This window comes from Anopheles arabiensis, chromosome 3 (assembly GCF_016920715.1).
Source record: "Anopheles arabiensis isolate DONGOLA chromosome 3, AaraD3, whole genome shotgun sequence".
Taxonomy (NCBI): domain Eukaryota; kingdom Metazoa; phylum Arthropoda; class Insecta; order Diptera; family Culicidae; genus Anopheles; species Anopheles arabiensis.
In genome coordinates, this window is record NC_053518.1 from 813,014 (window position 1) to 839,756 (window position 26,743).

At 46.0% G+C, this 26,743-nt stretch overlaps 1 protein-coding gene and 1 long non-coding RNA gene across 7 annotated transcripts; one reads left to right on the forward strand and one right to left on the reverse strand.

The window, feature by feature from the left end:
* The first annotated feature begins 1,291 nt into the window (after positions 1-1,291).
* Positions 1,292-18,047, forward strand: LOC120903439. 5 transcript variants are annotated; one of them, XR_005739601.1, is made up of 4 exons: positions 1,292-1,523; positions 1,608-13,394; positions 13,502-14,814; positions 17,557-18,047. It is a non-coding gene; the product is annotated as an uncharacterized LOC120903439 (long non-coding RNA). The 5 variants fall into 5 exon arrangements; XR_005739602.1 differs by lacking the exon at positions 17,557-18,047 and having other exon boundaries at positions 13,502-14,134; positions 14,189-15,121; XR_005739604.1 differs by lacking the exon at positions 17,557-18,047 and having other exon boundaries at positions 1,608-12,924; positions 13,012-13,394; positions 13,502-15,121.
* Positions 12,677-16,091, reverse strand: LOC120903438 (myosin-G heavy chain-like). Of its 2 annotated transcripts, none has more exons than XM_040312873.1 (4): positions 15,439-16,091; positions 14,177-14,758; positions 14,017-14,110; positions 12,677-13,943 (listed from the first exon to the last, which is right to left on the reverse strand). In XM_040312873.1, exons 2-4 carry the CDS (start codon positions 14,750-14,752, stop codon positions 12,691-12,693), a joined length of 1,923 nt encoding a protein of 640 aa, XP_040168807.1. In that variant the 5' UTR covers positions 14,753-14,758; positions 15,439-16,091; the 3' UTR covers positions 12,677-12,690. The 2 variants fall into 2 exon arrangements, with proteins under 2 accessions (XP_040168807.1, XP_040168806.1); XM_040312872.1 differs by having other exon boundaries at positions 12,677-13,946.
* Positions 18,048-26,743: the final 8,696 nt, after the last annotated feature.

Here is a 26,743-nt window from a genome sequence, read left to right on the forward strand (position 1 = left end):
TTGTGTCGTAATAAAAAAAATAAAGCATCCTCCAACATTATTCTTATCATACAACAACTGTCCACCCTGTCTTTCAATCCCACACGGCGATAATTCTATGCAAAAAGGCCAACAACATATGCCACGCCTTGTCTGCCGATACCCATTGGCCGGTTTTCGCATATCGCGCGCCGACCGTCGACCGTCATGGGACAGGAAGAAACAATTGCGCTTTAGACGAACAAAACCGCACATATCACGCCCGCACGGACATTTTGACGTGCCTCGACAAGAGAGCTGGGAGCAAGATTCCAGACTCCGATTCCGCCACTGACGTACACAACCTTGTCGGAAGGTCTCGTTTCGCGCACCCGATCACGATGCAAAAGCCACACGGAATGGGCTGGAGAGTCACCATTCTGCTGATTGTGCTCGGCATTTGTGGTAGTAGTACTTGCCATCAGCAGGCTCCATTATCAGCCTCCAACAAGCCTCAAAGCATGTACAGACAACGGAGCGTCCTGGAGGGTTTTGCGCTTCTTCAAATGCGTCAGTTATTGGCCCGTGTGGTCGTCGCCGAACCATCGGTACATACATCATCTCGGTGGTGGACTGGTGTCAGGGCTCTAATCTTTCACCCTTACCGAAACCGCCCCAAACCGGTGCGCAGACCGGCCGTCGGTGGGTTGAGAAGTGAGACTGAAATCTTTCTTCGAGTGTTTCGTGCATTTCGTGTTTGTGTACCTCGGGCGCACGAGATTACAACAACATGAGCGAAGGAGCAGGAGCAGTGTTGTGCTAACAATATACACCTGGAGATGTCTTATCGGTGTGATAAGAAGCCGAGAGAAGGCGATTGGGCAGGCTCGTAGGTAGTCGTTTGATAATTTCTATAACCAGTGAGTCGAGCATTTCGTCCCAGGACAAAGACACGAATCGGTAGCAATAAACATTTATTTTCATTTGCCGCTAAGAAGATTGCCCTTTGCGAAATCTAACCTGCAAGATAGTCTCCCCTTTTCCGGGGCTTGACCGTAGGCGAGATTGCAAAGTCTGCAAGGTCACGCTGGCTTATTGATTGATTCATCCCACAAGCCCTTCTTGCAGGGAGAGATTGGGAAAAGCGCATTATCACCACCAGTCTGGGTCGATAGCGTTACACAGTCGGAACCGTGGCGTTGATTAGTCTGGACTGGAGAGGCTCTTAATCCCTCTGCGAACTCCGATGAATGGCTGATCAAAATCCGAGGTGAATTGAAGCTATTGAGACCATATATCATCAGTAATTAATGTTTGTAATCGCTCCAGATTGTACCGGGTTCTTCTTTCTCGTACTTGGTTACTATCAGACACACGCCAAGTTTGAACAGACTTGGAGTCTTTTTTAGTAATACGAAGTAGAACGCCACATCTTCAAGCTGTAACACTAGACGGTGCTAGAGCATTAGGCGGCAATCTTTAAATGATCGTCTAGCTGGTTCAAACTGGATGTTTACACCCTTCGTTGAAGTGGACACTATCAGACAGATTACACGTAGACTAAAGTAGGTATACAATTAGCTTTAGATACTAAGACGGCAACTCTTTGACTTCACCAAGCAGTAAATTGTCCGTACTGATTGCACTAGCAACTTTTCACGATGCGTCATCAATGCAAAAATAGCATAACTTCACACCCGGGTGACGATCTTCCGACGATCATCCTTCAGATCGTTTTCGGAAGCCCTGCAAGTGCGCAAACGAATCTTTGTGTTGTGTTGGTTGTTTTCCCTCTAGCACATTCAAACATGGTCCCTCTCAAACACGTCCCAACCTCACGGACACCTGATGCTCCCCAATGCGCGCCGAGGTAATCCAATTAAAAAAGGGCAATCCATCCGATTGCGTCAGTCGGAGCAAATTTTGGCAGACGCCGTAAACGTGTTAGTGTCACCGTAGTAACGGTTGACGTAGTGGTAACTGTAGTAAACACAGCAAATGACATCTTCAGCATGCCACTAAGTGTAAACAACGCAAGAGAAAAGAGCGAGAGAGAGAGAAAGTTGAACAGAGAAAAAACCAAATGATAGCGAGAGAAAGAGAGTACACGCGCACGAGATTATCTGTGATTGAAGGGAAGAAAAACATTCGGATGACAGGCAATGTTCAGTTGTTTACCGTTGGGTGCTGATTAGTTTAGGATGGTTGTGAGGTGTGTTGTTGTGTGTTTTTTTTTTTATCGGAACCAATTTCGTCATCATCGTTCAAGGGAAGGTCAACATTTCTAGTGCTGCAAAACAAATTCTGTAACTGTACATATGACTGCTGGCGCTATCGATCGTTATATCGATGTTGTTGCACATTTGGTGTTTTTATTTATTAGTTGTTTGGTGTTGATGGAGTGGCAAAAGCCTGTTGTAGATCTACTTAACTGATCTGCTACTGGACATTATGACCTGTGTTCTTCACACATTCGACACTGTTTGATGATGTGAATGGTGGATGTGGTTTCTTGTGTAATATAACAACATTCTTCGCTATTTCTTAGATTAAATTTACTTCAACAAAGAATGTCAAGCTCCTTTCACACTGTGCCTTACATAATTGACACGTTTGTCCAGCAGAAACGACCACAGAATAGGAGAATGTCTCCTGAGCTGTGACCAACACAGCAACAAAAATGCTTTCCCATCGATCGGTTTATCTCTGTTTTCGACCGTGCCCAGAAGAATGCTCCAAACATTTAGTGACCGAAACCGGTTCCAACTCCCTTCCGCAGGCTCAAAACTCCACATCAAGCTTTAAGGGCTCTCCCTCCCGTTAACCAACCGCACATATTATTTCGACTACTGCGCCGTGTAGCGAAAGAGAGAACGAAGGTCAACGATGAAGGGCATGGCTTTAAATAAAAACACGGTTCAAGACGAGCCTCCAAAAACGCGCGTTTTTTGGGCAATGGTGCGCTGCAGCAGAGCTGAAAAATTGCATTTCATGCAGATATTCCCATTATGGCCGAACCGTTGAAATGGTTCGATGAGCATAAACAAACGAAACTGTCCACTGCGTGTGAGGTTCGTCTCCTGCTTGGAATATTGTTGTATTTTTAAACGCCGTGACGAACGCAGATGCGAAACACGACGCACTGAAATCGAATCTCGGCGAAATGTTTGGTTACATGTGGTGGACACATTACACTTCCTCGTTATATTTCATTCGATGCGAACAGGCGTGTGTTGCTGCTGGTGCTGTTGCTTGGTGGTGCATTGAACTTGAACGCAAATAACTTCCTGCTAGAAGTCGGCCATCAGCCCGCCACGTTTCTTCCTTACATTATGCCGCTCTGCCTCTTATAAAGCACGCACGATCGCGATCTGGTCAGTCGTACAGTAAAACTTTATTTACATCTTCACACGTCGTATGAAGTGCGTTTAATTTCATTTACGCTATTTTCGACACGAAAGAATTGCGCAAAGAGAATGCGGATAGCGGTGGGCGCTATTTCTGCTTCATTATAAATCATGCTCACTTAGTGCGTTGCGGTTCTACGGTTGGGTTTTATGAACGCAAACGAGTGTTTTAATGTGGCTTCAATTAAACCTTCCTTTTTTACGGAGCTTCTAGACAGCAACACAAACTGTTGAAATGAATGCACTTACCCTGTACTTGATACTTTTCTTTGTTGTTATGGCTTTCCTCGCGCAGCGTATAAGCAGAAGCCCTTGTTAGCCTGCGTGTGTGACTCACGCGTTTGATAAGAATAATCTCTCTTTTTGACTGGCGTGGGGCCAGGTAAACAGAAACAACCAAGTAGCGCCCGTACAACGTGTTCATTTTTCATCGCGATGGAAAGTTACCGAGTATCGGGTGCTTAGTAATTCCGGTTGGGAAAGATCCAGCCATTGCATCAGCACCATACAATTCGATCATTCGATCAGTTCTTTGCACAAGACATTCCTCAAATGTGTGCTTGTTTCTAAGAAAAGGATAATAAACTGGATCAATGCAACACCTTTGTACACACGGACAGAGGCGTTCAAAGGCATCGTCGTGTGCTTCAGGAAGGGTTTTTATGCGGTTAATCACCAAGAATGCCGCTTTGTTGAGGGAGTCAACTGGGCTACTAATAAGGTGATTGTGGATTACTCATTGCTTTAACAGCTGGACGTGTTTATGCGCACAAAGTTAGCGCCCGTTTATCTGTAAGCTGTCGCTGGAGATGGATGATTCATTAGACTGAAGCTCAGATTGACAAGAGCTCCAAAAAAGTAATAAAATGGGATTTCAAGGAACAAGCATTTACAGCCGATCCGTCACCGAACTATGACCCTATCAATTGGTTCACAACCGAACGCCACACACGACATAGAGCTGACAGTATAAGGGGGGCACCTTTACGGACTTTCCCATTCGTATGCCCATATATTGGCACAAGTGTTCAATGTCACACACAGCCGCCAAGTGATATGAATGGAAAGAAGAGGACGCTAAGAAAAAGCCCGATCTATGCAAAGCAGAATGAATCCGGAATGCTCGCTTGTGTACTGTATGGATACCACACACGGTAACGGTATTGACAAGCCTGTACCCGCCGCCCATCTCATTTCCATGCAGCTGGAATAAGAATCCGCGTCCGATAACGTCGCTAACCGTGGGTCGTCTAGTTCATCTCACCCCCCTCGCCGAGTGTCAGACACCTTTGCACGCTCTTCTTTAGTGGCGATTAGAAAATGCGCAACTTCACCTTGAAGTAGTTGCCTCTCTGGTGCCCCGTTTTATCTGGCCGTTTCGTTTTGGGGAGGAAGTTCGAAGATCTTGCAAATGTATTCTTCACACTTTGCCTTTCCCTCAAGGACACAAGGGGGTTTGTAGCAGAGGTGATGCGGTGTTAGCGGTGGTACGCGAAGAGGAATAATTAAGTGTTCGTTTGTGATCAACCCACACACAGACGTCTGTGCGTTTTCGTCGCTTTTTTCAGAAATTTTGTCAACAGAACATCTTCGTTTATCGTTTGGGTAGCGGCGATCCAACGTATTGCATCAGCCACTGGGAGACGATCATGACGATGATGATGATGGTGGTAGTATGGTATGGTGGTAGTCTGCCGCGGTGTACGTGATAAACAGATCGTATACTTAGACCACGCGCTCATCTGTCAACGAACTTCAACCTCTCCCAAACTGTCAATCCCTCCCGCAGTCGCACATTGAGCGACTCCCCTCCGCTTTTGTCAACCTCTTGCTTCCAGAGCACAAACACCTAGACGGTGAGTTTTTATCATCACTCTACGCATCTTATCTAGTGCTTCCTGTCCGCGCACGCACGCATACAACCCTCCTTCTCCTCCCTATAGGTAATGGAAAATTTCTCAAAAATATTCTTTCTCACGGTGCGACAGCAACAGCAACATCGCGAGGTCATTCCGTCTGTTTACCGTCGTCTGTGCCAAATGCCACGTTTACCAACGATATTAGCTGGGTTTCGGTGTGTTTTGGGTAGGGGGATTTCAAATCCGTACCACCCAGCGCATTAACGAGCGCGCTCCGCTCGGAAACGATGACCATCGCCTAGTCCGAAACAGAGAAGCTACGTTGAAATTAGGTCAAACTTCTGTGCTGCTGCGACTTGACGGTGAAGGGTTCGCTTTGTAATGAAACTAAAGCCAATAAGGAGCGTTCATTCCCTTCTTTTCTTCTTGGCTCTACTTTTCACAACTACAGGTATGAATTATGTTGCACAGAGCATCATACCGGTAACATGAGTGATTATTATTAGCTTTCGCTTAAACACGTGTCAGCATGTCGAGCGATGGAAAGCTGTCAATCGGCTAAACACCGTCAAATTAGCTACCCTCCAACCCTGCAGAGCGCAGGTGTATGTATGTGTGTGCAGGTTCGTCTGGTTGGTTGTAACCGTGGTCATTGGACGTTGGACTGCGGCCGTTGCCTGGGAAGGGTGGAGTATGGGGTCCAAATGGGTTTCTATTTTGGGGTGTGTACCGATAAAAAAACACACATCACGAACTGAGAGCTACGCGCCATTATGCGCTTTTCTCACACCCGGCACCAGGCGCGGCACCCACCACGTGGCGGAATGGTTGTGGCATTCCGGAAGAGAGTGATCCCGCGTAATTTTGTTGCAGATCGTGGGCTATTTGTGTGTTTATGTGTTTATGTGTGGCGCTTCTTCTTGCCAGCAGTGTTGCTTCCCTTTTTCCTCCCCGATAACAAACACACGCTGATGCAATATTGCTCCCCCGTTGCTGACGCGCGCTTATCGTTCGGTCGCCATTTGTCAACGATACAACAGGTTACAAAAATAAGAAAAAAAATAGAAGCTAGCAAAACAAACGAAATCCGGTTTATCGTATTGTTGATCTGTTGTTTACTTACATCCATGCCAGGGGGGATACGGAGAGCAGGAGGTGTTTTCTACGTGCCCTTTTCCGAGTACGCCACGCTTCCGATCTTGGACGCTTGTTTTGAAAGTCGCTCGTAAATGCGTTTCCGTTTATTCTTGTTTACCGGGTGCGGTGTATAGCCAACAAATCCTAAATACCAAATGAGTAAAAAATAGTAAAAAAGAACGAGCTCATTTGGGTGCATTTGCTAGAGGGATGTTTGAAAATCGTGCAAGGTCAGTTACGATCGAACCCCGAACCATATCAGCGAGAGAGTAGGTTCTGTTTTTGTCAACTTATCGGAATGCGCGGGAAGGTAACAACACAATCGAAATGTCTTGTTGTTTTCCCCGGACCAGTTGGAACTGGATAGTGTGGTACGGATCAGTGGGAAAGGTGACCGGTTTTGGTCGGTTATTGATGAGGAGCTCTTATCACCTTAAAAGGATTGAACTCTGCGCAGCTGTACAGAGAATGCGTATTAAATTTGCTCCAGGCAGGGTAATGACTAATTTCCTGATCATAAATCAACAGGGATGAGCAGATATATTGTTTGCAATTGAGCAGCACAACACCTTTGTAGAGCTAGGACCGAACCAACTTCAAACCTTTGTTCTTGGGGAAACAAAAAGACCAAACCATACATCCATCGATGCACAAAGCGTACGAAAGGGTAGTAACTTTAATCGCTTCAAGACGCCGGTGTGTTACAACGACTGGGGGTTGGTTTTCACTCCCGAATGCCGATCACGAACACCGGCATTGAGTGGGGTGGTTGTGGGTGAATGATATCGTGGGTGCGCAAGCATTAAATACAGTATTTTGTCTATCTTCTCTTTGTTGTAACTGCCAGCTGACTTCAGGAAGTTGACAGCTATGCCAAAGTGGCTTCACCAAGCAGGCAGAATTCAACTGCTGGACTGGAATAGCTTTCGAGCAGCGCTCGTTATCCGTGGAATACATTTGAATAATTACTCTGCCAAGCTTAAGTCTGCACAGGGATGTCGTTGGATGGCGTTACAGACACTCCACCTTATGTTGGAGCTATTGGTTTGTAGTGCGTTGAGAAATAGATCCAGCTGGTCAGAGTAAGATACGCAAATCTAAAGCTTATGACGCGTGTCTAGAACCAAAAGGAATGTACCACACTCCAGGCATTGAGTATGCGAAGGCGTGAAATGTGATCGAGAAAGCCAGAATACAAAGATGTGGGCTAGACACTCCACCTCGTGGTAGACTGCGATCTCTCTTTCCCTCTCTCGCTCTACCGCTCTCTCTTTCCCACTCAAAAGAGTATCAAGTACTTCCCTGGGACACTAATCAGTTTGCAAACGTTTGCCTACTGTCTCCCTTCATTTAATCTGATCGACTGAGCATACATTGTGGGAAGAACTGTTTCAGTTTGAGCTGGTTCACCGTGGCCGTCTCATCTATCTTAATTGCCACCCCCGGGTACAGGGGCTCTACGACCGTTCCGGCTGCCGGTAGGTCTCCGTCGTTTCCGTCAAGCAACTACTTGGCAACTATATTTGTATATACCTCCATGGGATTTGTGTATGTGTTTTTAGTGTCTGTGTGAGTGTGTGCCTAGAGCACTGCACAGTAGGAAGCAATAAATATTTTGCTTCCAACGGGACGGTATTCTAATATTTGTAGCGTTGTTATTGTTCAAACAATGTTCGTCTTTCATTAAACGACCGACATGTGAGGGGTATGAGGGGACCTTTTTCAGGAATTATAGTTAAGTAAACAGCTTTCCCATTAAGACTGTGTGAACGAGATTACCAACCGTGGAAAGGTTACTGTTACAGGGTTAATTCAACCGGAACGTCGCATGCGGTATGTATGTGCACGGTCTGAGCGTTCCTAGATGGCACCATGCCAAGCGAGACTCAGGCTGTTTGAACAAAGCTGACACTGTATGTTCTCGTCGGTCCTGGAGCAAGCGTGCCAGAATAGGCTTCTCAAAGCCATTTCATTCAATATGGAACACAAAACACCCCTGCTCTAGTCCAAACGGGTCTTGCTTCTCGCCCGACATCGCATCCTCTACATTGTTTCAGCAGCAAAACCACCACAAATACTTCCCGAAATCACGTGTTTACATCGTTGCATCAAGTGTGACTCCGCAGCGATCTATCGCATTGCTGCCCCTCTTCACTGCACATGCATCGTGTGTTTGTGTGTGGAGGGATTTGCGACGCAAAAATACGTCCTGCCGCAGTCAAAATACGATCCCACCGCACATGCCAAAGTTGTTGAGAAGAAAGCTGAGAAGGAAATGGCGAGAACAAGTGGCAATTATCAGCTAGGGGGAAACGGCTCCTGCGTTTAATCGTATTGTCGTGGGGATGATGAAATTTCAGCCTCAGCTTGAGTCGGCACAATGCTGACCATGCCGTGGGTTAGAAAGGCTCACCTTGCCGCGTGTGAACTTGGTGGCTTCTTGCATGGCTGAATTGGGCGGACATGACCGTGTACCGTTTGTTTCTGACGTCGATCGCCGGCTATCAGTTCCACCGGAGCCCGTATTCGAAGGTCAATCGAATCTGGCACTTCTGGTGTCTGTTTTTGTTGTGAGTCTCTTCTTTTTGTACTCATCTCATTCTCCTTGCGGAAGAGATAACCTGAAAACACGGGAAGTCAGGTCTGAAGCGTAATTTCAAAGATCTGGATCACGAGCACGCCTGCTTTTGAGAAGTGATTCCAAAGTACGCTGGTCAGGGTGATCGGACCATGACAGGTTGTAAACAGACATATGGCATCATTTCTGGAGCGGAAGATCATTTGATCATTTGATGGAAAAGGAAGAAGTCAAGCATGTTGCAGAGTCTCCTCTCGCTTTTAATCAGTGATCAACAAAAGTGAAGTCTCACATTCACCTGCAGGTGTAAATTGACAAGAAGACCATTAAAGATCAGATAGACTTTAAGACCGGTCTTGCTAACTCCAAAGAAGCTAGAATCGTGAGTAACCATTCTGTTACGCACCACTTGCACTTGGAAGCTGATAAGTGGACGAAGTGTACTCAATTCTTCTTATCTTATCGGAATGTCAACGTTCACTAGCCAGCGTAATTGGTGTTGTTGTTTATGGGGCGTTTCTTTTTATAGTGGGGCTTGTCACTGTTACATAACGGATCGCCAATCCCCTCGCAGGTACACTATATGTTGTTGTTGATCTTGTTGGTGGTAGCGGATAAAAGATAATGCCCAGTTTAATATAGTAACAGCACATGAGTAACCTTCCTAATCAACAAGGTGTGCAACAGGCAGAAGTGACTATTTATCAGCCTTTCTTTCTTTGAGAAATGTCGCAGTTGCCTCTCTCTCTCTCTTTTACTCTCTATCCGATCGTACCCCAAAATAAACAGCATTGCCGAAAATCGAATCGTTAACCTTGGGGTGGATATAATTGAATACCAAATGCGTCCCGGTCCACCTTGCGCCCCACCAGGTACAGGTGGACTCAACGTTAAACGATCGTTCGAAAGTATTCAATTAAAAGGGTGAAAACATTGAGTATTCGTACACTTTCCCTCCGCTTTCCACACGTTCTTGTTCTTAGGGTTTTTAAAATGCAACGAAAGTGTTCGCAATCCGAAACGATCGGTCCACCCAGGTTTCCTTGACCTATATCTTGTGGTCAACACATTCCGGCTGGTCGCTGTCGATGAGGATGTCCTTCCTTCTCTTCTGGCGAGTTGTCTTTTGGGTACGATCGAATTACAATCAATTGAGAGAATCGTTCATTGAAACATATCCCAAAGGTTAGGCTATTTTTAGCTGTTTAGATTCTGGGCGAGTGTTTTTTTATTTAACACACGGAAGATCACACGATCTTGGCTATCTTTGGCGGCTTGACTAGGTGTGCAACACGCTTTTGCAGCTTTGTACGGAGGTGAAGCACTTCTAGACTAGCTGTCTTCACTGACGGGCTACTTCATCGCGGCAACTTCTGATGCCAACAGCGGACTTAGCGCGTTGTTGCATCTATTCCCCCCACGGCGAGGGTCAAAACCGTGCAATCGAATCGGGGCGGGGCGTGACGAAGCTCCTCGATTCCTAATCGGATGATATAATTATCGGTTCGCTGTTTGTTTACTAGAACCGCTCTTAGTGCGCAGTGGAACAACAACACACATTGTTAAGCGCCAGGCGTCATCACGTCACCCTGCGACTGACCGGCCGGCCGTCGTGCCTTCTGCACTGGGCCTGTACCGTTGAGCCGATGGGGGGTAAGTGTCTACGTAGTGTGCTTGGCTTTTATTTTTCACCCCATTCCTTCCGTTGTTTATCGCCACCCTCCATAGTCTGTTTGTGTGTGTGTGTGAGTTGAAGTGAAATGAAGTGTAGCGAATGCGTCTCCACGCTGTTGTTTACGTCCAGCCGTGATCGTGCCGGCCAACAAACGCTCTCGCCAGCGTGTGGGGGCACGGCACTTATTAGCAAGCTTAGCAGCAACAGCGAGAGGTTTTAGCATATGGGCACGATCCGTATTTCAGGTTGCCGTTGTTGCTGGACAGGAAACGAAACAACACCCCTCGATGGGGGTCAATACAGACAAACAGCCGAGAGGAGCGCGAGGCACATGAAGTTGGGAAGCTATTTTGGTCCCGGGGCGACGTATTAAGACGTTGCTAGAATGAATATTGAAAGCCAAAGATTAGAGACCAGCTGGGTGGATTACCACAGGGAAGAAGGAAGTGCTCGCTGACTGCAAACACTCGGCGTGAAGTGCGAAGCTAATGAGTCATTTCTGAGTGTCATTTCGTGCTTGAATCGTAGAAGCAGGCAAGATTCAATGCGTATATTCTCCCTTTCTCGATATTTGTAATCGCATGGTCATTTCATTACATTCGAAATGCATTGTTTGTTTATTGAAGAAGGCAGAGCAGAAGTACGGGACACACATGACGACACGTGAGGGTATAATACTGTATGGTGGCGATTGGGAAAAACAACGCTCTTGTCATCCGATCGCAGCGGATCGTTTGCCTCGTTGGAGCAAGTGTTCTTGGTGCTGGAGAGTTGGGGATCGCTTGGGCCAGTTGGTGGTCAGGCCGGTCAAGCCGGGCCCATGGGTGACGATCATATTTCACTGTCACTTGCGTGGTGCTACTCGACTGTGAAGGGAGTGGAGACAATCACTGATAATGGCACTGTTGACTTATGGCTTTGGAGTGTTTGTAATTAGAACAAGTACAATTAGAACGTTTGGGAGAGAAGGGATCAGTTTTTACATTGTAAAAATAAACTCTTCCCCTACAGAACATTGTACACAATGTATTACATATGTTCAGGAACGAGAAAAAGCGTCATCGAAAGGAAAAGTAATCCTCCCTTCTAGAAGTTTAGGGTGCGACAGTTTGCGACAATCTATGCACGGACACTGCACACAGTTAACGGTGGCTGATGCCGCGGCTGATCGTGCACTATACAAACCCCCACCAGGGGTGCCAATAAAGCGCCGATGTTAACAATTTATCGTCTTGCTGCCGGTCGCGCTGGCGCATGTTCAAACAAGCCGTCTAGACACCCGCCGCCCGAAACCGGTCCAGTGTCGAAGTGGACAAGCGGCCGATGATCAAGGTCCTTTCCGCCTTCCGAACTAAGCCAGATATGTTGCTCGAGCAACACTAACGGTATCCTGAGTGTTTTGTTAGCTTCTAGCGGAGCGACAGGAGAAGGAGAAGTAGGAGGAAAACGGAATTAATTTCCATTTGAATTGTCCTATTTCACAATAAAGCTGGATTTTGCATATGTTTTGTGGATGTTCTAAGCTTTGTGGTGTGTAAAAAATATGTTATTCGTGTATGGATTGGAATGTTGACCAATCCGCACATAGTTATTAGTTAATAATTGAAATGTAATATAAAAAAGATAATGAGCCTATTGTGTACCATGTTTAAGATGTAAATCAAATGAAAAGAACAATATCAGCAATATCACAACTCGCGCTGTTTTTCCTTTTCAGCTATAGACGGCGTTGGCAAAGATTTCATAAGTCACATATAGATGGCGCAAGTATCGCGGGCGTCCCAGCTACCCCTGATTGTATGCAATTTGCAATACAGCAATTTGTACCCAACATACTGTTTTTCTCATACAGATATTAAGCTGTTAACGAGGCCAGTAAGCTAGAACTAATGATATTTTTCGTCATTACGATGAACTTCGTTTTTGCCATAGAATGCATTACCAGAAACCTTAACCTTAATTAGGGAAGAATTAATTCACAAATTACGCAATAGCAAATTACAGACTTGTCTCTTATCAATCATTTATTCTTCAGCACATCACACCCACTTGGCTTTCCCCAACCTGTGTCGATCACTAGTAGAAATCGTACGCCGCCAACGGTAGCTCTGGATGCATCTGTTGCATGGCGGACGCTTGAAACGATGTGCCACCGTGGATGGGCGCCAGGGACGATCCTTTCACGTAATTGCTCCCAAACCGGTAATTATCACCGGCAGCATAGGAATAGTGGGCCTCCTGGTTGTTTTGCCCGCCTCCTAGTGATGAGTTCATGTAGCTGCAACTGCTCGTACTGTACGACTGCTCTGGGTAGGTCGCGTTCGTATGGCCACCGGGTGATGTGGTGAGGTCCGAAGAGTGATAACCATAATTGACGGTAGCCTCGTTTGTTATTAGATGGTCGTAATTTGCCTGTTTGCTGGGTGGCCCCACCGAGGGGATGTTGTTGTTGTTATTGACGATACTGCTGCTATTATTGTTGATACTGTTGCTAAAGTAGGTCCCACCGGTGGATGTCCCTCGGTAGGAGGTGTAGGACGATTTTTTGTATTGATTTTGATCACAATCGTACTGTCGCGATCGTGACACACTTAGGGAGGTGTCCGCGAGTGTAGCCTTCCCGGTAGGGGTAGAGCCAACCTCTTTCTTGATGTATCTTAGGACATCCTTGGAGGAGCTGTCTTCATGCGGAAGATTACTATAACCCGAATCGTTTGCAAAGTATTTCCCGAGGTGATGATCGGAAGCAACCGGTGCGCTACAGCTTTCGTTTGTGGACGGTACGTAGGAGCAGGATTGATTGGAATACGTTCCAGCAATCGGTTCACCACCAGCCGGTGTCGTACCAAATATGTATTCGGGACTTATTTGATTACATTTCTTGTAGATAGCTCCACTACCAAGGTCGAGCAGAGTGGTCGGAGTCGTCGTAGTAAGTTGATTCACCAGACCCGATGCACTTCCATTGCTGTGGTGTTGATGCTGCTGTTGCTGTTGACGTAGGGGCTGATCTAGTTGAAAGATTTCCTCCGGATGGAAGCACTCGTTCATTAAGCTGGATGCGCAGGATCCATTTGCAGGGCCACTGGCGGTTTCGTAACCGGAGGACGGTGTGAAGGACTCAACGGTCGATTCGTACGATTGCCAAGTTGTGCTGGAGTGGAGATGATTCTGGAGGGGCGTATGATGCGTATTAGACGGATCGAAGAATGCACCGGTTCCGGCGATTCCTTCGGAGGATCTTGTGAGAGAAGAAGCCGACGAGTTGATTCCAAGCTTGGTCCTACAAACGCACGGTGTACGCGTGCACGTTGAGCACTTGGAAGAGTCTTCTGAAAACATGATAGATGAAGTGATTACACATTGTTTTCTACATCATACAAAACGAGCTAATTCACTTACCATAACTTGGATCAGGAATCAATGGAGGTGGCTGAAGTATTTCCGATCCCGTAGTGCCACCATTCACCTTACTCGAAGCTTTCAGCGACATAAGCTGCAATGATCCAACATACACCACGTAATTAGAATTTCTGAAGTACCCATGCGTGTCTCTATTTACCTTATTCCCCAGTGCCGCATCTCGAAGCAACAGCACGGACAACTTCTTACTCTTGGCCGCCGCACCCTTCGTGCCGTTGCCCGTCGCTCCAATCATCTTTCTCGTTTCACCGGACGTCTTCGATTCCGGCTTCGGATGGTCATGGTTCCCTTTCGCCTGAAAGAAGATGGCTTTCTCCGTGTGACGCCAGTAGTGCGTGACGGGATAGCCACAGTGTCCACGGCACGGCAGCACCTCCAACCGACCCACCTTGCAGTGCCGATTGGGACAGGCCCGTCCCTGTTGCTTCCGGCGTGCCTTATCACAGATGGCGGGACGCAGATTGATTTGGCCCCCGTTCGGTAGCTTACAGCGCGCGGTGCAGATGAGCACACCGAGACAGCTTTTCTTCAGGATGCTTACGTTGTGGTTGTTCGTATTGCGCATCGCCCAGCCCGAGATGTGCTTGCGGGCGTGATCGTCCGTCGGGTGGTACACGTGCCGCACGTGGCCGTCGGCCCATTCGTTGAACTTCTCGTACGTCAGCTCCTGGATGAACGGGATGTGCGCATCATTGATGTCCCATTCGCCGGCCATTTTGTACTGAAACCCACGAACAATAATTAGTTTATGGAGTTTACGCGAGTGTCTGGCAGCCGGTAGGTTCCGAACAGTGCTGGGCACTTTATTTTTAGATGATTTTTAGATCTATTTGGTAAGATTCGATTTGATCTAGGTAAACGTCCTCAAACGTGCATTGAAAGAACCGTTGTGCCATAACTTACATGAGAATAAGGCTTTCACATTTTATGGCCTGGCTAATTGAGATCAGTCTGATTGGAATCGAAATCAATCCATTACATGGGGTTACGATGATAAGCAACGATAGAAGCAAGTGTAATTATTTTATCAAAACCAGTTAAAAATCAATTAAAACACAATGCGTTTCATCAATGCCAATAGAAATCATAGCGTTGCGTTTCCATCTGTAGTACTGATGATGTTTGATGCTGTTGGTTTTTTGGGGAATTATTTTTATGTATCAGCATGTTACTACAAGGAAATCTAGCCACTTTCACTGAGGAGATCAATTTAGATGACGCATATAAAATAACCAAGACTAACTAACAAGGTATTACACAACGGCGCTTAGTAATTCATGAACATTTATAACTTCATTTTCCGACGTCTTCTAGTAAAAGTGCCTTTGTCTCACGTCGAAAGACAGTGAAATGTTCGAGTTTATAGTGGTTGTTAAGCAGTCTTGAACAATATTTACTTACTTTATCTTAAAGAGATGATTAATGTACACCAATTAAGTATTTATTGTTTCCACACTGAATCACTATCACTAGTCATCGCTTGTCACTATCACTTTATACAAAAATAAAGCTTAACAATATGTTTTGCACCCACTAGTCCACACTGTTTTCAGTGGCTAGTAAGGCTAGTTCACTGTTGAAACGACACATGAATTTTTTTTTTAAATTGTTTAATGACCGACAATTTAGCCTGTAGTTAACACTTAAAACACATTTTTGTTAAAATATCTCGCTAATTTGATAGCACAGCTTGCACCTTTCACGCACATTCACTAAACACCCCAGGAAGAGTAAAATTTTCCTCCATTCACTAAACGCTTTTCCACACCTTAAGCATAACCCGACGAACAAAAGCGCGTTGCAAAACCGAGGGCGAAAAACTCAATGGCGGTCGGCACGCGTGCTCGCCTCCAACGATCGACACACTATCGTCGCGAGCTGCGGGAACAATTGAACGAAATTTGATGAAATGTTTGTTTCTTGTAACGCTATGCATCATCCCCCTACGCGAGCTTATGCTCCCGATTTATGTTGGCTCTCGCGCTAGACGCTGTGCTCTCCTGGCGTGGCGTTTTTCCCTATACTGCCCTCGACACGATCACTAACTGAGACGTGTTTCGTGTTTGGCCCAGCCTAGGAAACCCGTACACAAAAAAATACCCAAACCGAACCGAAATGCGCGGGGGGAGATCGTTCTCTCACCCTCACATTTTTCTGCTCTTTAGCAGCGTTGGGTTTTCCTGCGCTTGTTCTCCTAAACAAACACACAGCCACAGTTTGAGAGGGGTTCGCGAAGGGGAACACATAATAAATGTCCCACGGGCATGCGATTGGTAGAGCGGCAGCGACGATTGGTGGCGGCATCAATTACACAACCTAACCACCATCTTCTAGCACAGTCATCGCCGTCATCATCATCATCGCCGCCGTCGTCGTCGTCGTCGTAAAACACTGTTTGTGGGATCTCATTTGTCAAAACACATTCTCACTGTACGGACGGAGTTGCTGCCGTCGCTCGTAGCATGGATCGTTCGCTCGAGGGATCCTTCTTGGAGATGCACTCTCCACTCGTGGGCTGACTGCTCGCGTACTGAGCAATTTCACCAACGATAGAAAATGGGGTTGAAAACGAGTGAATAAAAAAAGCAAGGGAAAGCATTCGAGAGGGTGCAAATGAACGACAGCCCACTAGTTCCCTCCTCGACACTCGACCGATCTGTTTTCTCGTTCATCCGCTCGCAGGGTGATTTCCATTCCCATTTTTTATGCGCAGCCCAGACACACCAGGCGGGCGGGATGAGGGGTAGGTTTTTTATGTGCGCTGGCGGTGGTAGTGGGAAATCATGCTCACCACCCCACCCTCATCGGCAGCGAGCGTTCGCACTTGCGCTCGGTGATGATGATGGTTGTGGGATAGTAATTGTTGAGAGCGAGAACATCCATGTTTGAATTCGGAAAAACGAACAAGCGAAAAACGCTCTCTCGTTTGAGAAAACCAGCAAAGACTCCACCTTTTTCCATGAGCGTGCGCTCGGTGGTGGCGTTGGCCAATGGAAATAAGCGCCGCCTGTTTTCAGGGAGCTTGCGGTGGAAGGAAACAAAGGACCAATTTTCCAGCAAATTTGAAGAAACCCCTCGGAAGGGTTATGTTAACTCGCGTGAAACGGCGGAGTAAAATGTTGGTTTCCATTGTACTGCTAGCTACAATGCAACAATGTGAGTGGAAATGGTTACATTGTGTGTGTTAATATGGATGACAGTTATAAAGGACTAAGTAACATATAATTGGAATAAAAAAGGTACTGTAATGTTGGATCTTGATGAGTTTTTGAATATTTTAACTCACGTTTTGAAGACCTTCATGTTGAACTGTCTTCCAGGCTCCATACAGTGGTGAATAAACGGTTGCCATCAACACACCACGCAGTTCGATGAACCTTGTCTGGAAAAAGCAAAGGAAAAAGCAATAAAAAAGATAAGGTTTAGTCAAATAATTTACACTCAACTACATTAGCTGGTCCACTTCTGTATTGAATATTTAATATCTATATCTTCCCTCCTCTCTTTCAACTGCTCCAGTTTCCCACGATACCCAAAGCTGTGCAGAATCCACCAACTGCCATCGCTGATTAAGTGTCAAATGATTGATGAACAATCAGCGGCGACGGCTATGATATCCTGAGGAACACTTTTCAACTGCCAGCGACGGTCGGACAGCGAATGGACAGCTTGCTTTGCTGTGAACCGTGTAAACCGTTTTCCCACCAATCAACTTTAAACTTGCCGATATCGATCAAAGCCGATTGATCGGCGGGCGTACTTTCACCCTCCTTCTCGCTGGCAGAGGTTGGAATGTTGTGTGATTTACGATGCAATCTCAACTGCCTCAGCTATGCGCTATCGTAATGACCATCGTCACATAAACAGTACGCATTCGGTCAGTCCGTCAGTTCCAGTCTAATGGTTTCCCTTCTTGGCGGTGACTGGGCGAGGTAATCGACGAGGGATTGATGATGGCGAACAGATCGATAGAACCTACCACACTACATTGCTTTGGAGGCTGTTCTTTGGCTGCATCAAACAAGTGCGTTTTGGTGCAATGTAGTATCAAGCCTTTTCCTTAATACAATAAATAAATTAATCTTTTAAACTCTCTTCACAAAGATACCTCTGTTGAGTGCCAACATTGAACCATTTTTCCCTCCTCATAAAGCATTCATTTAGCAAACCATATTACAACCGACTGCGACAGTTTAGCCAAACAAGTCTCAAGCTCTCGGAGACTCTCCGTTCCGGTCGGTCTCTGCTGGTTGCTAGTGAGAGAAACCCGTGAGCTCGATTCCCACTTTCGCCGATTTACCCAAGCCCGCATAATCAACTCCGCAGCCGGGACACGCGGGGTGAGCTTATCCGGCCGGGGTCGGGATTGGAAAATCTACGCCACGACCCCAAACAACGGCAAATCGTTGTGTCTCTGCCACACTGCCAGTGATTCCGGAGCTGCTTTAAACCGGCCTGGTACCGGTCGCGTCTCGCGTTTGCGTTTTGATGAAAATTGATTATGTTTTCGATTCATTTTTTTCGTCTGTTTGGTGCTGTAGTTCCGACATTTTATTGGGACTTAATTGATGAAAATCCAGCACCGCGCGCGCCTGCGTACCACACTGCCTTGCAACCCCCTTGCTAGGCGCGGATTGGTGTGAAAGTGTTTGGCACCCCTAAAAAGTGCCGCAAGCATGGTGAGGGAGATTTTTTTTTACAGATATTTTAAACAAAATTGTACACAGAGAACAGAGAATGGAAAAAAGCAGAGTGCGGAACCACTTTCCGAGAGGGAGACATGCGAGGGAAAACACTATCTATTGACATTTCATATTAAAATCATCGATATGTGGGACATTTCTTTTGCTTTTTCCCAGCACGAGTGTGTGTGTTGTTCTGTGTACTTTTCAATTTGTACACGATGGCGGAACAAGAACGACTTTAGTGGAGACTTTCCGCTGACACTCTTCGATGCCGCTTCGTTGCTGTTTGTTCCTGTGTGTCCGCAATCAATCTACCATTTCGTCCCGAAGAAAACACACATACACGCAGTCAAGCCAAGGCCGCCGCCCTCATAATTCTGCCCCCTGGCAAAAACACAAGAAGCCCCGAAGGATTCGAAGGGATACGCACCAGCGGTTCCCACGTTCGAGTGGCTAATAAAACCATCATCCTTGCGCGATGTTTGGCAGTTTTTCATACTGGTCGCTGGTGTACGTGCGCAAGAAGTTGTTTGTGGGGTCCGCTTGTCGCTGTGTGTGTGTGTTTTTTTTCCTTTCTTCGCTGTTCAAAGTTGACTGTCGATTTCCTCCCGATTCCCGGTCGGAAAAAAGGGAACGACGGACGATCGTCCTTCTTCATTTGCGGGCGCGCGCATCGCACCTTTTGCGATCCGAAGGGGGAGATAATGGGAGTCATTTCGGTGTGTTTTGTTTTTATCGCTGGCGGGTATCTTGTGTGTGTCTAGTTCCGGTGTGGAGAAGAAGAAACTATTGTTCACATTATCCGGAACAGTGTGCGCTAATCAACGGTGACGCCCGGTTTATCTATTTGCGGTCGTCGATTGATGGGTAACTTTTTTCGTGGTACTCTTTGTTTTTGTTACTGTTTTCACACAAGCCAAACACAGGAGGGCTGAGGATAATCCGAATATTACGAAGGGGCGAAGGGGTGAGAATATTACACGCTCATAAAAAGGTGACCGCACCTTTGGCATCGCTTTCTGAGGGGGGGTGCTTTTTTTCTCGTGAGAATTTCTTGTGGTAGTTGTTAAACGATCTATGGGTGTATCTTTTTGTTTTGTTTATAGAGGTCAAATATTTGATGGGAAAATAATGTTCATTATATTGCTCAGGTGTTTTGTTTCATAACCTCTTTGCTAGTGTTTCACACCAAGGGTAATTAGGCTCTCACAACTACATCTGAAGAGCTCCACAGTTTTGATACAGTTGATATGGATATTGAGAAATTGGTGTTTCTAGTATCAGTTTCTCGTTGAAACGATATCCTTCCAGAAATGCAGGAAAAATATCCCTCAGAACATCTGTTTCTTTGATTCGACAAAGCGTTTCAACAGAATTGGATAATATCCATACTCCAAACAGACCCTATGATCAAGATCCCAGATTATGAACGTCTAGATTCCGAGAGCCTGAGTAGCAGAAGGTAGCAAGTTAAAGGTTACGATGACTAGCATATAGGATGAGGGATTTAGATCAATGATGATCCTCTAAACAGTAATGCACAATAATGTCCACATAAGATCAGATAAGATTAAAGAGTAGGTATAGAGAACCTACAGATATCTGAGTATTTAGCTGAGTGGATACTCTCCTCTTCATGAATGATGAAGAAGGGGATCTTGTTCAAGAAACTGCAAATTTAGTGAAAGATCTCGAAGTAAACAAGAATTTGTTCGCATTTTTCATCTCATGCTTGAACAACATGATTCAATACTGTACATACGCTCTAGACCTTCATTAGCTATACACCTCGTAACCCAATTTCCAGCCTACGAATGTCCCATTCCCTCTCTAGGTTATCATAAAAGTGGAATGTGGCTATAATGGCTACACCTTCTGTCAACAAACAATGATACTTCCACGATGACGTGGTATAAAGCTTACAGCCATAAATGGATGGCCACCTATCAATTGTAAATCAATAGCACTTCATCATCACCGCATTAGCACGCTTCATCGTCCAAAAGTCCTTTCGATCTATCGCTCCACCACGCGCCCATTGATGCGTAACACGCTGCTCCGAAACGATACGCCAACAACGACGACAGCGACCACGTGTCATAATTCACCCTGCAGCATTAGCTCCCCTTCCTGTCACTGCGCACGCACCATCGCAATGCATTCGTGCACACGGCGGGATGATACACCACGCGCAATGGCCACCCGTGTACCCTCATCCGACTGCCGCTGGACGATAAATTTTTCAAACATCATCCAAAAAGACCACCGGCATCCACACGTCCCGGGAAATTAGTCATCGGGCTATCTCGACGCTGCAACATGCTGTACAATATGCTGATAACGGCACGCGATTGAAAATGTTCCCCCTTTTCTTCCTGCGCTGGGTGCATTACTATACAGTTAGGTTGCTTTTAAATTGCATTCTGCGCGAGGGTGTCTCAAACAAATGCACCGCAAGCATCCCCTGCAGCGGTACAGACACTACTGTTCCGAAAAAAAAAACAGATGTTTCTGTTTGTTCCGCGATTTCAGCGCCCACCGGCGATCGAAACGGGGAGTTACTTGCACTGTTGGCCATCAATCTAGCTGGACCTTCTTGTTCGAGGGTCCATACTAAGTACATCCCAACGAAAGGGGGCCCTTGTCGGCAAAGGCCCTTTAATTTTGTTGGTCAATGCGTGAATAAATTAAATGCTCCACTGGACACCGATCTCGCCCTGCTAGCTGGATGTTTGGACAGGGAGTCGCTTCAATCTTCATAAGCTACTGTTAGGCAGGGGGTGGGATCGAAAAACCCATATCATAAAACGCATGGCCTTACCGTGTCCGTACCGAGTGCAAGTGATGGCAATTTAAAAATTAAAGGGCTACAACTTGGCGTCCTGGCGATGATAGGATCTAATGTATTCGCCCTGTATTCGAAGGGAGGTGCACCCAGCGCTCACGGGAACGGGAAAACTAGCATGTCGATGAGCTTGTCAGTAGCGCCGAGTTTGCGTGTCATCCTTTGGACGAGAACCATATGGTAGGGCAGGTTTCCAATGCACTTTTAAACTCACCATGAAGGATGCTCGATCATTGTTAGTGTGGAGTTTGCTGAAAGGATCAGCTCTTTGGTAGTGATATACCCGCGAGCTCCCAACATCACAAGGAAACAGATGTCCACTGCCGGATTTTCCGGGCAATGTCCAACCTTGTTGTCTCCTTGTGGAATTTCGCTAAGGGCGCTCGATAAGGGCGCTCATGCAACCCGTCACCAATTTCGATGTGACACCACGTTTCGTGATCGTAACACCGATCAGCCTCATTCCCGCCAGTTTAGATCCATATCTCTATTGTCCACGCTAAGGACGCTCTCTCCCCCCTACAGACATTAGAAGTGGTCAGTTTTAATTGCATGCTAAGCGAGAACAATTTTGACACGTTCCAAATACCGGAGGAGTAAAATTGTGACGCTCAATTAAACCGTGGCCTGCGTGCTGTAGCCAAAAAATACCCCTCGAGGGGTGTTTTCCAGCGTGGATGGATGAGCTTGCTTTTCCGTGCTGGCGTGGGTTTCGATGGCTCGTGCCGCTCCGGGAATGGGTGGAAAATGCAAATGCATCATGTGCATCGTGGGCAGCAGTAGGTGGGAGTGGTGCATCTGGTATTCTGAGGCAATGGCAGTAAATTTTAGGGCCCCGTCATGGTACCATATGGCACCGGTGGAATGTTCTTTGGATAGTGTGTCTAGTGATAAAGCATAAAGCGTTTGAATGGATTTTTATGGACTAGCTAAGTGATTTCTATTGTGGGATGATCCTTGCGGGGTTGTAGAAAGCTGCGAACAAAAGGGGAGGAAAATATTAATGCCATAAAAAGTGACCTAGGTGATAATTAGCTCTAGAGGTACCATTTAAGGAAAGATAATGCTCCACAATTTGTAATAATGGATTGCCAGGAATGACATTTTAAATAAATTAGAGAAGCTTTGTGAATAATATCAGGACGTCAAAAAATATGCAGAAAACGTGTTTATAAAAAAAGAGCAACAAAAGACAGCACACTTTTCCAGCCAAATGGGTGGCCAATCATCAAACGCGTATCAAAAGACACTTTACCCTTCAAAAGACGAGCATACAAAAGAGCAAAACGCAAACCGAAGCCACCACCACCACCACCGCTGACACCACCGACTACACCGCTAGAGGACCACAAATGAAACGAAATACCATCGACCGGCCGGCGGAAAATATTGAAAAGATGACAAAAGCATCGCTGGAAAATGGGCATGCGGGTGTTTTAATCGTGCTCAGGTGATGTTTCTTTCCATTTTACTTCTGTTAGTATGGCAGCCGTTGCTTTTTTGTTGCTCTCTCTCCCTCTCTCCCTCTCCGTCTTTCTCTTTAACTCGCTTCTCTTAACACTTCAATTGTCTTTGAACATTAAGCGTTTGGAGGGCTGTTGGGTAAATACATCGCTCGCACAACCCCTTTAGGTCGTCGGTCGATGGACAAGCAGAAGGGATAGTTTTGCCACTGGATGTGCCACTGTCATCTCGAGCACAGACACGCACACACACAGCATGCTTTCTGTCGCACATACTTAATAAGCGCATGATGATGACATTCTCAAAAGCCCCCCTTTTTGTTCAAACACATCCTATTGTTTTATCAGTGTAGAAGGCTAATGCGGACAGATCATTTTTCTGCCACCTGGAATGTTCTGAATAATTTAGCGCACACATTTCTGTGTGTTTTTTTTTAATGCTCGAGCAAATATGTGGCTAACGATCAGTGTGTAATGGAGGTCCCACGATATAATGTGGTGCAATTAAGTCAAAACAGCAAATTTAATGTCGCTTTGGAAAGACTTTCATATTTCATAGCACAAAGTTTGAACACTTCCGCTGTATGTGGGTTTCTAGCCACCCACATGAACAATTGCCAATTAAAGTAATTCTAAGTGAAAGTTTGGCTTTGTTATTCGAAACTAAATACACGCAGCGTTAAATAAAAGATAGCATTTTTATTCATGCCGGTGCAACAAATCTCTTTATACCACTAACACAATGCCAATGGTCTCACTTTGCTACAGTACGAATTAAACAAATTTCTAAACAACTGCACCCTAAGCCGAGGCAACGGTCACATAAATTTCAATCATCAGCCCAATAGATTCCGTTCCGATCCGTATGACTAATAATCAAAACAACACACAACAATCAATGGCTAATATTAATGAACCAACCATCATCGGTGGTGTTCGCCGGCACGAGACTTCCGAATTTCAGCGACTGCATTAACAACCGCAATAAACATTACAGGAAAAACGAACCCCAACAAAACAAAAAGCCACCGCCACCCCGGCACAAACTATTAGCATTGCACTGTGTTCGAGCCATTGTCCAGCTCTCGGCGGTGTCTTTTCCGCAGTGCGTACGGAAAATCGTTTCTTCACACCAGCCTTACCGATCGAACGCGTACACGCGTAGCAAAACCGCATCCGAACTGCATCGAGCCCAAAACAGTGCGGAGACTCATAAATTATCGAGTGACCTGAGGATCGAACGGTCCCTTCGGGTGGGATATTCGAGTGCGGTGCGGTGGTCAGTGTAATACGATTGCTATTTGTCCTGCCAAGGGGGCATACAACGAAGTCGGAGCTCTTTTCTCTCTCGATCGAAATACAAGGGGGATGTGAGCGAGCTGCACAAAGGAGAAGCAAAAGGACTACAACGGTGCGGTGTCAATGGCAGCGATGAGCAGCAGTAGACGGAATGACCGATCATGGGGGAAAGAAGGTACGAGCCAAAGGCATGATCACCTGGCCGATAGCGAATGGTTTTGCTTTTGAATGGCGAGAAGAGGCAAACTAGAGGGACAAATACAACAGTGAAAGACAAGCATTTGTAAGCCCTGGGAAGTACGGTTGTATGTTGGAGAGAATTATGCCTCATTGTGCTTCAGCCAAAATGTCAAAATATTATTTAATTTGTGGTTTATTTTAAGTAGAAAAATAAGGTTCATATGGAATAAAGCAAGCTGTATAAAACCTTTACCGATATATAATTTTTACAACAAACACCACAAGCGCGCTTTATTTGCTCTTACTGTACTTGTAATCCGATACTGAAGTGTTTTAATTCACCTCCTTATTGTTCAAATCGCCTCGAAATGAAGCTGCAAACGTCTCTGTCCATTCTTGAGTGCATCAAAACTTGACAAAGCACAAAGAACAGAAACCCAATTGAGCCTTTGCTATTCAACCATTGCTTCCAACTTTGCCGGCTGGTTGAGGCTCAAGTGAGCATAAAAAGTCGTCGCATGCCCAAATGCACCACCCCGGAACGGTTTCGGTGGGCTATCTTGGTGTGTGCCCTACTGATTATGCCACTTTCCTGTCCCGTATCACTCGGGCACGTGCACAGGCAGAGCACGCTTTTTTCCGTTTGCCATGGAGTTGTGCACGATGTGTGTAAGCGCGTAGCATACATCTTACGACTTGTGCGCCTTATGCTGCGTGCGATATTGGCTCGTGCACTCAACACGATCATGCACCCGGACCCGTAGAGGCCCCTGGGTTTATTTATCTGTTGCGTTGTAGTCGTTGTGCTGTAGCACATTACCTTACCAAAGGTGTTTATAATGGCGAACACACACTCACACACAAAATGCTTTTTAAATACCGTCCCTTTTTCCACTATCTCACCCATTTTCGCTAATTGAACAATAGGCAAATGGGAGGATGGGTACCCGATATCGCAATTGAACACGCGCACAATTCGACCCGGTGATGCATCATCTGTGTTTGCCTTTTTTTTTTTTTTGGTGTCATTTTTGCAGAAAAGGTAAAAAATGTAAGAAGGAAAAAATAACACTGTGGTAGGGCCGCAGCGCATCGGTGTGAGTAATTAAAAATGCTTTCATTTATGCTAATGAACGACAACAATTATCGCCCCGTTGCGGATGTTAGGATGTGCATTTGAGTGCTCGTTTTTTTCTTTGCAATTCTCGGTGGGCACTTTGCAAACACAAAAAATGGAACACCCGGAGCGTTGGGAGCGTTGTGTTTTGCAAGCAATTTCGCAATCGACCCGGACAGAGTATGAGTATGATTGAGCATTGGGCATCGAGCATGTTGGACCGTTAAACACATAAAGAAGCCGCGCGTTGAACAGCTGCACAGGAAACCATTTGATTGATTGGGTTGGGAGTGAGATGTGTTTTAAAGTGGACGCAAAATACATTTAGCAAAGAAATCTTTGAATGGACTTAAATGAGATTTTTTAACTGTTAAGGACAAAAAGCTCTTCTCGTTGCGTTACATCTCGTGGCGTGGTGCATTAATATTCATATCGATTGACCCACTTCGCAGCGCAAGCGATAGCACAAGCGAAAACATAAACGCAGCCGCCAAAAGTTAAAATCTTCCAAATCCTGCGTGCACAATCGGGCCATCTGCAGCTGCAGCCCTGATCCTGGGGTCTAGTCGCCAGCCCGAGAAGCAGGTTTGTTCCCTTTTATTCCTCGAGCTGGCGCTCGCACCTCATTAAGCTTGCACTCATGACTACGTCCCCGTTCAGCGCCCGTTGCTGATATGCACGGCGTGGATAACGATGGGAGTAATTAAAGTGGCAAGACCGCAAGCGTGTGCGCTGCTTTATGGTGGACACGTTTTACAATCACAAACCTCCACACAGCAGCAGTAGCAGCAGCTGTTCAGTCAGTGTGAGAATTGCATGCTGCATGCTTTTGCATCTTGCTGATTACGCACAACTTGTCGCTCGATCGATGTGACGTCATGGCTGAATGTTGGACCGATCGTCCGGAAAACAATAGACTTTAATGCGTGCGATGAGATTTGTCTTCTCATAGGAAACAAAAAGAAAAAAACAAACAAACATATCCACCGGAGGAACCATTCCGCGATGATTAATGGTCGACAAATGCTCCCGGGGTCACACGGTTGACGGGTGAAATAGATATTTTCGATTTGTTTGCTTGTGGGTTCGGGTGTCTTTATTGTTTGTTTCAAGAGGC